This window comes from Periplaneta americana, chromosome 3, assembly GCF_040183065.1.
Source record: "Periplaneta americana isolate PAMFEO1 chromosome 3, P.americana_PAMFEO1_priV1, whole genome shotgun sequence".
NCBI classification, from domain to species: domain Eukaryota; kingdom Metazoa; phylum Arthropoda; class Insecta; order Blattodea; family Blattidae; genus Periplaneta; species Periplaneta americana.
In genome coordinates, this window is record NC_091119.1 from 80896840 (window position 1) to 80911647 (window position 14808).

Below are 14808 nucleotides of genomic sequence, written 5' to 3' on the forward strand. Positions count from 1 at the left end.
TGTCCAAGGTTTGAAAATAAAACACTATCTATATTAAAATCTCATAGACTGTTTATAGTGGACTACGCAAAGAAAGTCAAGTTTAACATGTTTAACAGTGTGGACAAAGTGTTAAATGAAATTAGCATTAACATGTTCAATCAACATGTTGGGATGTTAACAGTAAACAATTTAACATGTTGTTAAATGTTTAATAGTGGAGATGCGCCTTTATACAGTAGGCATTGATGCAATAATAATAATAATAATAATAATAATAATAATAATAATAATAATAATAATTTACGTAAAATGGTATTCAAGCAAGGAAAAACAAGAGTTGATATAGCAAAAGAAACTATAATATACTGCAGTAATTATCAAGAGGCATAATAAAATAAATATCTCAAAATTTTTACATATATAATCAGTGGGATGCATATCCCTTGAGACAAACCCAGGTACTCGTACCATAGATTGAATACCACTGCTGTACCAAAAGATGATGCTTGCCGATTGCAGGGGACTTGCTCTGCGTGTTATGTCTCTGATCACATTCTCTGTGGAAGAGAACAACCACCAGGATCATCACCATCGATTGGGAACGAACGCTAGATGGAAGTACACTTGCTCCATTCAATTCAAATGAGAGTTATAACGTGACTTCTTATGCAGCAGCTAGATGGACTGTTAATTTTTAATACTCTTTCCTCTAATAACAGACTGAAGATAAGTTATTCCTTCACTGAATTTAATAGCTCCTTCCGAAAATGAGTCAAAATCAAAGCACAGTGAAAGAACCTTGAAGGTCCCAACCCAACCAGGCAAATTTTCCAGTATTATCATTGTAGAGTATTTGGTTATATCTAAGTAGGTGAATAATTGGCTTTCTATTAAATCGACGGAGCAGTAAATATGGTAATCAGGGTTCGGATTCTTAACCTAGTTTGCTCCTTGCCACATATCTCGAATATTAACACAGTTGTTCATTTCATGCATCTCGCAATTAAATAAATGAATCATAAAACCTAAAAAAGACTAAACGATGTATGTAAACATAAAAGAGCTAAAGAAAGCCCTTTCTTGTTTTTTTTTTTTTGTGTGTGTTTGTGTGTGCGTGCGTGCGTGTGTGCGTGTTTTTTCTCATACAAAAGGTGTACCCTGAAAAGGGGAAATAGTACTGATGGATAGACAACATTGTAGCATTATTTATTAATGAGATATGAGTATTAACATTTTTTTTAAATCTTACTATGTATTATCATTCAGTATTTCAGTTAAGCTCATCAAGACCTGTCCAAAAATGTATCACAGTAAGCCATTCTTATAAACAGAATGTTAATAAATGGAACGTCATTTGATGCGATGATGGCATGTGGTAGTTTCTAGTATTTTGTGCACAAACCACCTGCGTCAATAACTGCCCTCATTTTATGTGGCATGGAGTCCACAAGATTATGGAAGAGGACTCCGATCACTCTGGCTGCACTCGATGGACAATAACCCACATGAACCAGGGCAATGATTTGTTGATGGAGTTGTTGCGTGTCTGTCATATTCAAGAGTAATGCTGAGACAGACAGGAGTATTGCTTGGGGTGGAGGGGTTGTTATTTTTTCGGGCATATCATGTAAGGCACAACACCACATAAATCTACCTTTCTGATATAATATGATGGGGAAATTTGTCATTAAAAAAATTAAGATTGTCAGAGACTTAAACCTTGAACTAGTACTATTGACTTGTTTTGTAGACCTGTGCTGTAACAATCTATGCTATTGCAAGTGATACTACTAGACCAGCATAATACATGGTTTTCGTTTTGTTCAATTTTGTATTTACCAATTTTACTATTATTTCATTCTTCAGAGTCCCTGTTCTATCTAGAATCAATTCTCTATTCGATTTTACAATATATTTCAGACTCTTAAACAAAATACAGCAAATTTAATTCATTTAATTTTGTGTTATCTGATAAACTGTAGCTTTGATGAGACGAGCATGCACGGTATTATGTATCTGGAACTTATAAATCGTCAGTGGCCCATTCTTTTTGCTGTGATGTGTAGGTCTTCCCTTCCACCAACGTTTATTTAATGGGGGATTTTGATGTTGTATGTCTTTACATCGAAGTAAGAATGATATGTCGCAATGTTATGGTGTATTTGAGTAGGAATGCCAGTCCTATTTTTATTGACTGCATTTATGTTCATTTCAGCTCTTGGAACTGGCATAGTAACATCACAGATTCCTCCAGAGCTCCCACCAAGGTCATCCAGTCCAAGCCACAGCACTCCTTCCCTCACTCTATCACAGCATCATGGGCCCACCACTTCGTCTCATCATGGTACAATAATCTCGTCATCTTGGCATGGACAGCAGCCTCAGCAGTCTGGAAATCTAAACTCTGATCTGACACCTAGCCCCACTCCTGCTGCTCTGGGTCGAAGTCACAGTGCTGTCATGACAACAGGCAGCACTCCAACACACAACTTCGATACCTCGACCAGCACATTAGGACGCAGCAGTGGCAGTCAGGGACTGGCCCACATATCCACCACCGTCACGCCACCGCCAAATGTGTCGGTTACGGCTATGAATAGCAGACCTTCAGACAAGGTGTGTGCTTTGCAACTTGACTGATTGCTGTTGTGATTTCATGTTTGCCATTTCTTTCAACTCCACATTCTTGTAATGGGTAATTTCTATTGTCCATGCAAGTTATCTTGGTAACTCCATTTCCTGGTACTCTCTGCCTTCCCTGCAGCAATCTGTTTAGTACTTCGACCTTTTTAAGCAGTTGTACTGACAGTTACAGAAAAAATCAGTAGGTAGGGCCTATTTATTTTAGGTGCTTTCGCGTTTCTATTGGTGGGAAAAATGTCCTTTAAGATTAGTTGATTGATTAGGATGTGTGGATGGATTGTGACGTAGCAGCTTTCATCACAGTCTTTACTATATGACTTCACTACACAGTGTGTTTTATGTAATGTGTGTATAATGTAGGGGTCACACTAAAAGTTTCTGCAAATTGGTATGTATGGCCGTTCTGCTGAATTGAAATGCCATGAGGTATGTACTACAGTCAAACCTCCGTACAACAAAGATAGATATAAAAATACAACCAGGTACAACTACCTGGTTTCACAATATCAACTAAAAGGCCCATTTCAGTTCTAAATTTGTTAATAATTTCTTCTTTCCTTGCCTTGTAAGCTACTTTCTTGCTTTTATTCCCACATACCTGCCACTTCTTTATTTCTGTTCTGTACCCTAATTATATGAAGCAAACACTCAAAAAATCTAATTCGTGCATGCATTGTCAAAAGTTCAAATTCATATGCACTTTTATAGATAATGACTTTTTTTTTTTTTTTTCAAATCATAGCTTAGCACTGGTCCAATGCCAAAACCACGAATGTGCAAAATCTTACTTTTGAGATAAACACGTTTTAATATTCAAAGTGACATAAGTGGAAGTACATAAGTGTTTTAAGAATTGTGAATAACTCGAAATTGAATGATCATACACTTATGTGACTTTGGCATAAGAATCTACGTACCATACAGACTCAGAAAGTGCACATAGGTGAAAATGCGAAATTTTGCACATTCGTGGTTTTGGCATTGGACCGACGATTATATAACACACTTCAGCTGAAGGATTTTATCCGTGAGAGCATTGCATATCGTCGTCATTCCTACAATAACTGCTATGTGACATATTTATCAATTTTCAGTATTTTGCTCTATTAAATAACTTAAATAGTGATTCAGCAAATAATAAAATCTCCTATATGTAATTATATTTCTTTGTTTCGAAAATGTAAGAATTTATAGTCTCCTGTGTATGGCTGCCATAGGAGTTATTGCAGGAACAAAGAGATATTTTGCCGTCCACCATAGTTTTAATTAAATTATGTTCCACAAAAAATTCTCTATTTCCTATTTTAATTCTGGTTGATACTAAACTCTATCTGTTCTTCAATATGTGCGATTTCTTCTCTCGTTTTTTGTGGCGTCTCTTTTGTGAACTGAAATCGGTCAATTTTGTGCTTGGATTTTGCCAGAGAATCATTGTTCGCCTAGAATCGTCTTCACCCAGGAGCTGTAAAGGCACTATTGAAGTCAAGAGTAGTTCAGAATCTATAACTCGTTCATATCCCGAAATATTTTGTTTGTAAAGGGAATGGCCTGAGCTCCCATCACACCCCCATTTGTAAGTCATTTGAATTTTGTGAAATGTGTTTTCTTCATTTTGAAAGGACTGTGCAACAACTTCTTTTTTGAACAATATATAAATGCTCAACAGTGTGGTCAAGTAAACATTATAATTTTACTTCTGCCAGTAATTTGTAATTATCAGCGCTTTCTAACAGGGATAGCATTCTGATTTTGCATTTAGCAATCTATAATATGGCAGGTGGATGTTTGCGCTTTTTTCTTTTGCACCTTTTTGTAATGCTACATATTGATGTTTTGTTAATTTTAAATCAACAAGTAAAGCTAGAGCCTCCTCTATTGTATATGTATTACAGTTAGGCTAAGTGGCTGGCTGTTGGCAAATTTTTTATATTCCACACTGATCTCGGACTTTTCGACACATATTCTTGAATAATTGTTGTCACATTTCTTTTACCTTCATACATAAAAGATATCTGTGTTGCCAAGGCAAGCTCTTGTAATGAGCAAGATTTTGAAAAGTTTTCCACTTTTTCTTTGTTTTTACACTACTCAAAGAAAACAGTTTCCTTGGGCACCCTCTAACTATTCTCGAGGCTTCTTCTTGGCAAGATTCCTCAGTAGGTATTGGAACTGACAATTCTACATCAAGCCATTCTGAATATTTCTCTAAAAATCGCGACATTGTTCTATTACATGACCTCCACCTTCGTAACAGTTTACATGAAAAAATTATAATTTTTTCAAGAAATTCTGGCTTAAGGTTTTCATTACAGTCTTCAGATTTCAGTTTTGACAATGCATATAAAAGTAATTGTTGTAACACTTGCGATGACCTTGCTTTCAGTACACAGTTTTTCTTTTGGAGAAAAGTAAATGGATCACAGCATATAACTGCAATCACACAATCTGTAAGAAAGTAGATATTTTGAAAAAAAAGGGGGGGGGGCAAATCTCGGCAAATAAAATATATGTAGGCTTAGAGATTAAGGTCCGAGGAAAGTGCTTATTAAGGTTTTATTGTGTCCCATCTTGAACCAATTTTTATATTTCAAGAGCAAGTTACTAAATATATTTAAAATTATAATATTTTACGTGCATAAGTGTTAAGCATGTACAACCAAACTATTAATGTTATAAACTTAGAATAAAATGTAAAACATACCTTCAACATTCTTCTCTATTCCTGCACAACAGATTTAACAAAACACTTCACTAGTAACACAGGACCACACAAGAAATGCGACCGCTCCACACTGCAGATAATGCACGAGTGAAGGACAGGCAAGAACCCATAACTTTGACCCTCCCTCAAGTTTGTATACATCGAAGCCATAAACTGTACTATGTTTAGAAAGCTTTGATTATTTGTTATCGCATTCCCTTACAACAAAACATCAACTCGAAATCTCGACTTTTGTTCTCCTAATATCTCGATATTGACCACTGTGTGTTGTGACCTCTGGGCAATGTAACCTCTGTATAGCTAATGGGAAAGGATGAGAGCGAGAGTCCGGTGCTCTAAAATCCGACCCGCCTGGCTATGGGAGCAAACCCAGACAGAAAAGCAGGCAGGTTTAGATGCCTTAAGGTGTCAGCCCCACCACTGAACTTAGTCAGCAATGGATTGGTACTCCATTCTGAGAACATTATACATTCTTGTAATCCTCAGGAGATATAATGCGATAACAGAAAAAAAAAGTGGTTCTCAGAAGGCCCTACTTCAGAATACTGCATAAGTACGAATGTATGTATATTGCATTATTGAATAATTTTTGGTGCAAGGTACATCTTTTTTATTTATCCTTTTATTATCAATAAAAAACCTGTGCTTTTTAAGAAAATCGAATCACCTTCTCCGAGGTTCAGACATCTTTGGGGATGGATATGAGTGCAATACAAAAGATCCTCCATAATGATAGTCTTGCTGTGAGGAAGCTGTGTGCACAGTGAAGTCCACATAATTCGACAGAAGCTGAGAAACAAACACATGTTGATTTGTGCACAGAAATGCCTAAAAAATTAATTTGAGACTGCGGTCAAATTCTGTTCGGACATAATAAGAGGTGACAAAACATGGATTTACAGAAACTGTTATGAGTTAGGAGGCATACGGCAGTCTGCACAATGGATCTTGCTAGACAAAGATAAAAGGATAAGCCAACAAAACTTCAAAGAGGTTGAAGGATTAACAACAATATGGTTGCCTCATTGTTTCGTTGCTGGTCCTGTCATCTCTGTTCCACTAGAGGTTCATACGGTTAATGCCAAGTGGTATACCACCATTTGTTTACCAATAATCTTGGAAAACATGCATACAGAATGACTTTAAAACCATATCATCCTTCACCATGACAATACATCACCTCACACTGTAGGACAGGCAATGGACTTTTTTTTTTGGTCACTTCAGGTGTGAAATTAATTACAGTCCTCATCTGGAATAATGCCACTTCTTTTCCCCTACCATTAAAAAGAAAATGTGCGAATTGTTCTTTAACACTCTCTTCAACGTGCTGTTGTCTGAAGTGCCTCTAGAAAGATGGGTGCAGTACTTTGATGACTGGTTCCATTGAATGGACAAGTGCATAAGATTTAAGGCGGAATATTTTGAGAACCAATAAAGCCGAAAGTAGAAATAATTTGTTGTTATACATATCAGAAACTTTCAATGTGACCCATAGTATATGTATGTGTGTAATGCTAGAAAAGGATATGGAAGGTGGATCTTTATATTTTATTTTATTTTTCAAAAATACGAATGAAAAGAAAATAAGTTCATTGTTCTAAATATAGTGTAGCATAATTAATAAAACACACTAAATAAAAACAAAATGAAGAAAACTGATTCATATGATAAATTTACTCTAGCTATAATTATTAAAACACAGTACATAAATTTCAGATATTATTATCAAACCCCTAATTACAAAAATTTATGTATTGTATTGTATTTATTTACATTTCATGGTATTTGTACATTGCTTCACAGCTAGAATATGGAACATTTAAAAAAAAATACCTTTGTAGTACTACAAAATCTTAATTCATAGTCACAGTCCAGTTGAAATAAATATAATATACTAGTACCATACAAGAGGTTAGTATTGATATTTAACACGAGAGAAATATTCATGCAGTGTTGTTGAATGTCATAAACTCATCTACAAAATAGAAAGCATAAGAAATTAGGTACCTCTTTAATTTGGCCCTAAATAATCTTATGTTTTGAGTTTGATATAGGCCTATATTTAATATCCATAGGGAGGTTAGTAAAAATTTTACTGCCATATAACGCACTCCTTTTTGATAGCCCAAAAGACTTGCTTTGGAATATGAAAGTCTTTTTTATGAGTATTTATAGTATGAACTGTTGAATTATTTGCAAAGTTTTCACGATTACATACAAGGAAGTTAATTAATGGAAAAATATACTCACAAGCTTTGGGCATTGTTTATAGGTTTTTAAAATGGTCCTACATGATTTCCTGGATTTGATACCTACTATCATTCTAATTACTCTTTTTTTGTAGTAGGAATATACTGTTACTATCTGTATATGAAATACTGAAGGTTACTGAATTAATTAAGCCTTCAAATCAGTTTGCTGTACCACAAATTAAACCACTGTCAACCAGCCTAGAGTTGGACACTAAGCAAAAGTTACGTGAAATTGTTGTGACATGATAGCAATAAATTGTTGTTACCACTTTTTAGCAAAAACTAATCAATAGTACATACTCCGTTTTACTATCTACTAAATTTGCAAAAGTTTACATTTACAGTGGGTCCAAAAATATAAAAGAATCAGTATACTACTTTTCGGAGGGGAAAAACTTTGTCTAACTTTTAAGTGGAATTTCCCTGATAATAAGGTAAATTACATTGAGACATATAAAAATGTACATAGTTCCATCGTAAACAGGGATATATAGTTACAAACATAAATACAATGAACTGGCTAGAGAAATATACTTTTTTCGAATTTCTGTATGGAGTCGGACTCAACGTTTCCATTGGTACATGTTGGTTATATAATATTTTTATTGAATTTGGTATTCCCAAGAAACAGTTCGATTAATTAAAATGTGTCTCAATGAAACAGTAGACTCTGTATAGACCTGTTTCTATCTGATGCTTTTCCAATTCACTGCGGGATAAGCAAAGAGATACACTTTCCTTTCACCTTTACTTTTTAACTTTGCTCTGGAATATGCCATTAGGAAAGTTCAGGATAACAGACAGGGTTTGGAATTGAACGGATTACGTCAACTTCTTGTCTATGTGGATGACGTGAATATGTTAGGAGAAAATCCACAAACGATTAGGGAAATCACGGAAATTTTACTTGAAGCAAGAAAAGCGATAGGTTTGGAAGTAAATCCCGAAAAGACGAAGTATATAATTATGTCTCGTGACTAGAATATTGTACAAAATGGAAATATAAAAATTGGAGATTTATCCTTCAAAGAGGTGGAAAAATTCAAATATCTTGGAGCAACAGTAACAAATATGAATGATAAATGACCATCGGGAGGAAATTAAACAGAGAATAAATGTGAGAAATGCCTGTTATTATTTGGTTGAGAAGCTTTTGTCATCTAGTCTGCTGTCAAAAAATCTTAAAGTTAAAATTTATAAAACAGCTATATTACTGATTGCTCTGTATGATTGTGAAACTTGGATTCTCACTTTGAGAGAGGAACAGAGATTAAGGGTGTTTGAGAATAAGGTTCTTAGGAAAATATTTAGGGCTAAGAGGGATAAAGTTACAGGAGAATGGAGAAAGTTACACAACACAGAACTGCACGCATTGTATTCTTCACCTGACATAATTAGGAACATTAAATCCAGACGTTTGAGATGGGCAGAGCATGTAGCACATATGGGCAAATCCAGAAATGCATATAGAGTTTTAGTTGGGAGACCGGAGGGAAGAAGACGTAGATGGGAGGATAATATTAAAATGGATTTGAGGGAGATGGGATATGATGATAGAAAGTGGATTAATCTTGCACAAGATAGGGACTGATGGGCTTATGTGAGGACGGCAATGAACCTGCGTGTTCCTTAAAAGCCATTTGTAAGTAAGTACATGTTGGTGAACTTGTCTCTTGCTGCCTTCCACGAGAATTGTTTGTGATGTAAACATGCGGAACAATGCATTATTGTAATAAGTGAGAAGTTGATAAGATTCTGTAGTTACTTGTGTCAGTCTCAATCGTGGGTAGGAAAGACTATAGATGGATAGAGGGTGCGTCAGCTACTATGGCTATTTGCACTCTTGGAAAGACTATAATCAGAGAGATGTGAGAGAAGTAAATTCGAATAAATCATCATTGCTTGCTGCAGCCAAGAAATTTAATATCCCTAGATCTACTTTATCTGATCATATTTGAGAGAAACACACTATTAAACATGGAGGCAAGATATATATATGAACTGGAAGAGGCAAGCATCACTGCTCACCTAGTAACAGTTTCTGAGTGGGATTTCCCACTCAGCATATTTGATCTTCGCATTCTGGTGAAACATTATCATCATAAGTCTGGCAGGACTGATGCTGTTCAAAAAATAATTGCCAGTTGAAGATTGGGTGGAAGACTTCTTGTGTTGGAATGCTGAGCTGACTGTTAGCTTATCCAGAAATATCTGTCAGATGTTCGAAGGTAAGTCATTTAATTTAACTTAAATATGAAATGTATTTAAAGTTTTTTTTTTTTGAAATTATTACCCTACCAGTCTGGTAACCTTCTATTTTTCTTGTTTTGTAGATTGATTTTGTGCAGTGTTGGAAATATTTTGACAATCAGAAAATTACGTCTGAAGGAATCCTACTAATCCACATTCTGAACTACAATGAGACCAGTTTTGGAAATTACCCAGGAGGTAAGGTGTGCATATTCAAAAGGGAACATAACTATCCCAAGTGTGTGTTGAACAGTTCAAAGTTCTCAACTTCTATCGTGTATGCTGGCACAGCTAGTGGAGAATTACTGTCAGTATATGTGGTATAAAAAGCTGAAAACGTTTGGAACACTTGGACAATGGGGGAGGGGGCGCCAAGAATTCTAGGTACAAGTCCAAATCTGGGTGGTTTGATGCCATCACTTTCAGAAATTGGTTTCTGTCAGTTGTTTTTCTGGTCTTGCAGAATTTATTCTCTGAATGTAGAACATATTAAGAAGATCCCTAAAGGACTAATAGCATTGTGGTCAATGACACTGTTAAACTGGTTAGTGACTCAAAAATAAAGATGCTGAACAAGATGAGCTATGGGGGACAAATGCCCCAAGAAGAAAATGCAAAATTATTATTGAACCTGGCACCAGTGTCACATATTACAGGCAGTTATCACACAAGAGCCTCAACAAAGCACTTCTAATGGTAAAGAAATTGCCAGTAACTTCAAGAAGAGGCAGAAGGAGACTGCAGAACCTGATAATGATAATGATTAATCTTCTGCCCATGTAAACATTATACCGGCGATTACTACACAGGAGTTTCAATCTAATGGGAGATAAAAGAATTATTGATTACGATCTGATTGAAAGGAAACTAGATCCACCAGTGTTTTGTATTCCTGCTACTGGTATAAAAAGCAAGGTGGTGAGCTTTAGTTTCAAAATAGAATTCCAAGATTACAGTTTGTGTTAATTTAAGTAGTTTTCAGATTTATACTTGTAATTTTTATATATTATTTCATACATTTCATACAGTTGTGTGAACTTACCTTTCTGTGTAAATTTATTGCAGAAAGGTTGCTGAAGGTCACATTAAAATAATTAAATTCATCATAATAATTTCTTTTTAATCATAGTAATAGCACCTAACATCCCCCAGGCAATTCTCAAGTCATTTGTCCTATGAAAAAAAATATCACTCTGTTCAGTGGTGCATCAGGCACCTGACAGAAATGCATGATATAGTCCAGCATTTTTCAACCTTCTTCACCATGTGACGCACTAAAGGTGTAATTTAAAATTCCGCGACACTGATATAATCGAAACCAGTGGTTCCCAACCAGGAGAGAATGTGTTTACTGAATGTTCACTGAATGTTGACTCATGGACTCACTTTTATTTTTCCAATTTTTGCTATGACAACCTTTACTATTTTCATTTATGTGATAAATATATGTCTAACTACAAACTGGTTCCCAGGTGAAGTCTGACATTCAAAAATATTTTTTTCAAATACTACAAACACTCCGATGAGAACAGTACGTCATTATGTTGAGAAAAACATGGTTAGTATGATAGTAGTGTGAAGTATTTAGACTCTAAATGCTTATTAGTGGTAAATTTTGTAAAAAGTACTGTCAGGAGTGTCTGACTCCAGGCTGGTTGATGGTAACATAAACTCTCACCCATAATCATGACTGAGAAATTTGAACTGTATTGTTCATCTTATTAATATTTGTAGTTAGGTATATTTTTTTCAGCTCTTCACGAAAATATGCAACCACAGACCTTATGATTTTCTTTCCTTGCTGTGAATAATCTTGGTGAACTTCATATTGCTACCAGACATTACTTATGTTTTTATATAAGCAATGCTACATACAACTAGCCTTTCAACTACAGAAAGGAACTGGGTCATTCCAAGGAAAACAGTAGGCCACGAAACCTGAACAACTTAGAATTTGTTTATTTTTTAATATGTTATACTCCATAGGGTAAACATAAACCACACATGATATTACTCAATAATCAGCCAATTTTCAAATCACCACAAAGAGCTGAAGTATTACATTTTCAGTATTTATTCCCATATTCTAATTATTTTCTCCTGGGTATATGAATGATCAGAAAAATGTATTTTTAAGGTATCATTAGTAAAAGCATAGAGAGATTTATTATTACACTTCATATTGGTGTCATATGTGTATGTTTGTTATAAAAAATTAAATTAAATTAATAATATTTGTAACTCAAAATTAAACATTTTAATTTTAATAAAAGGTAATGAAAGTTGGGATGCATATTTCCTTATGCATGTTCAGAGTTGCATAATGGAGTCTCGAAAACTATGTCCGTGAAAAATAAAAACTTAAGTACAATAGAACTCCATTTATCTGGACTAATTGGGGATTGGGCTGATTCGGATATGCAGAAAACGGGATAATTGGATTAGCTCAGGAATAATTAAGAAGAAACAATGTCTGACAAAGTATAAAGCCAATTTTTATTAATAAAAATCTAACTAAGCAAACATACGTATGTATGTACTGTACTATTAAAATTGTACGTTAAAGTAAATAAAAATTAAAAATTAAGATACAATATTGTATACAAATTTATTTTAGTACAGTACATAATTATTTATAGTACCTGTACTCTATTTTACTTGGAACATCTCAAATAGCGTATGTTGCTTTGAAGAAGTCATGATTTACTGTACAATATTATTTTATATTTTCTCGCAAATTGATCTGGATAGTTGGAGTTCTACGACTGCAAAATGGTGCAGTGCCATCACTGCTTACTTCTTGGCATTTCATCACTGCTCCACGATGATCAAAAATGTGGTGAATTCTTCTCTTCTAGGGACTTCATATTAAGGGGAGAACGTTCTCTAAAATTATGTTTTCATTAACAGGGCTTCCCCATCATGTTCTTCTTTAGAATTATTGAAAACCAATTATGCAACAGATCACCATCACCTGCATTTTTGTAGTTAATGGTGTTTTGTCTTTTGAGAATTGTTCCAATGGCAATCCTGTATAGCATTCTGTATTATGAAACTGTAATTTTCTGAGTAATCACCAATAACGATAAATTTTCCTAGCGGATCTCACTTTAGGCAATTTTAAATCCTTAAATTACAACAATAAACTTAAGCTAGACAGCTATTACACATTTACTCAACAGTTCAGTGATGCTAACAATACACAAACTTATTACATGGGCTGCAGCCTTCAGCTCATACTGATACGTTTATCGGTGTGTACACAGAGGTGTCCGGCGAGTGTTCTGATCCTTGAACAGCAGTGCAAGGAATAATGATCTTTATGCAGGAATAACTGCGTAAAAGATTGTTTTATAACTTCCATCCGTTCAAAGACTTCACCATGAAACTTGAATGTCATCACACTATCTTTATGTAGAAAAAAATCTAAATATTAAAAAAAGAAATTTGATTTGAAATTATTAGTATATTTGTAATTTGTTGTACATTTTCACCTTTGTTTTGACTATTAATTGTTATGAACTTAATGAAAATTCAAAGATATTTTATTTATCTACATAATGATACCCCATTTATTTTCCTACAACCAAGCATATGCTAATTGTTACAATTTAAAAAGTGTCCTCAATTTTGCCATTTCGTCATTTGTTATTAGGATAATCATATACTAGAATATAAAAAACATCAGAGATGTAGTCCTTTCGAATTGTAAAATTTTGTTTGGAATGGCCCAAATGCATTTAACATGTACATAGTGCAGGTGCTGCCACTAGGACTGACTGCTCTTCTCTACACGTCTTTCATCTACCAAGATAACTTGCAGGGACAATATGAATAATCTGGTAACTTCTTGCGAAAGGAGACCGAAGTTCGATCCTGAATACTGTAGATATGTGATATTTGATGTAGGTAGAATTTGTAGGATGGATTTATCTTGTCTTTCTCATTTCACCATCCCATTTGATCCCTACCCACACCACCTTATTCTGTCTTGGCTTGTCTCATCACCTTCAGTTAGCCTGTTTAGTTTAAAAGAATGTGAAATAAAATAAATGCAAGCAATTTTCTCTAAAATTATGTTCTTGGAACATTTCTGATTGTGAATGAAATTCAAAGCCAGTCAGTCATCTAGCTGAAAGCTGTTAACAAGACAAAAGTTCTCCCACATAGCTCTTCGAGATATGTGATAGTCAAAGTAGAGGAAGGTCTAGTTTTCTGAACAGTTCTTTCTGCCATTTTCATTTCATTTACATTATTACCATGTCTGAATAGTCTCATTGGTTAAATAAGATATTAAATAGAAAATTAAAATCATAATTTGCTTGGTGAAGTTCGACTTTCTTTGACACTAAAATTTGCAGGCCGAATTTTGCAGTATAATACATTGATTATTGGTTTATGTCCTAATTTATTTGGCTCTCAGTTTCTTAAATGTATGTATGAAGAATGTCGTTTATATTTTCCTTTACCTGATTTATAATTTCCAGTAATTGGATTTTGGCAAAGTTTAATATTACTGGTACCCTTTTACGAAAATCAAGTAAATTTGGTTTAAATTAATCAATTATATTGTATTTTATCTTACATTAGAATCTGTCCCTTGATTAACCACTCTGTGGGATTATCCTTCACCAAATGAAAAGGGGCATTATGTTTTTAAGCGAGATACAGTAATGATTAGGGCAACCACCTATACATATTTTGTTTCGAAGTTCAGTCAAAACTTATCTGTGGTAAAAGTTGTGATTTATTCGACAAATGTTTTTGCTCGTTCGAGCATCTTCAGATCTTAGGTGTATATATAAGAATATATTTTTACAATAGTGTGTACATGCAATTAAAACAATAAGACACTCACATTGTGATCATGTATTAAAATATTTTTACAAAGATTACATATATTACATGTTGTTGTGTGTAAATGATGGCAGAACTGAATACTACTTGTTGATGTAA

General features: G+C 34.4%; 1 protein-coding gene across 5 annotated transcripts in view; it reads left to right on the forward strand.

The window, feature by feature from the left end:
- Nucleotides 1-14808, forward strand: part of POSH (Plenty of SH3s) — a 210185-nt gene that overhangs the window by 118680 nt on the left and 76697 nt on the right. For all 5 annotated transcript variants that reach the window (XM_069820864.1, XM_069820865.1, XM_069820867.1 and 2 more), the window contains exon 10: nt 2198-2598. In XM_069820864.1, the coding sequence (XP_069676965.1) occupies nt 2198-2598 (401 nt within the window). The remainder of the gene's footprint in view (nt 1-2197; nt 2599-14808) is intronic.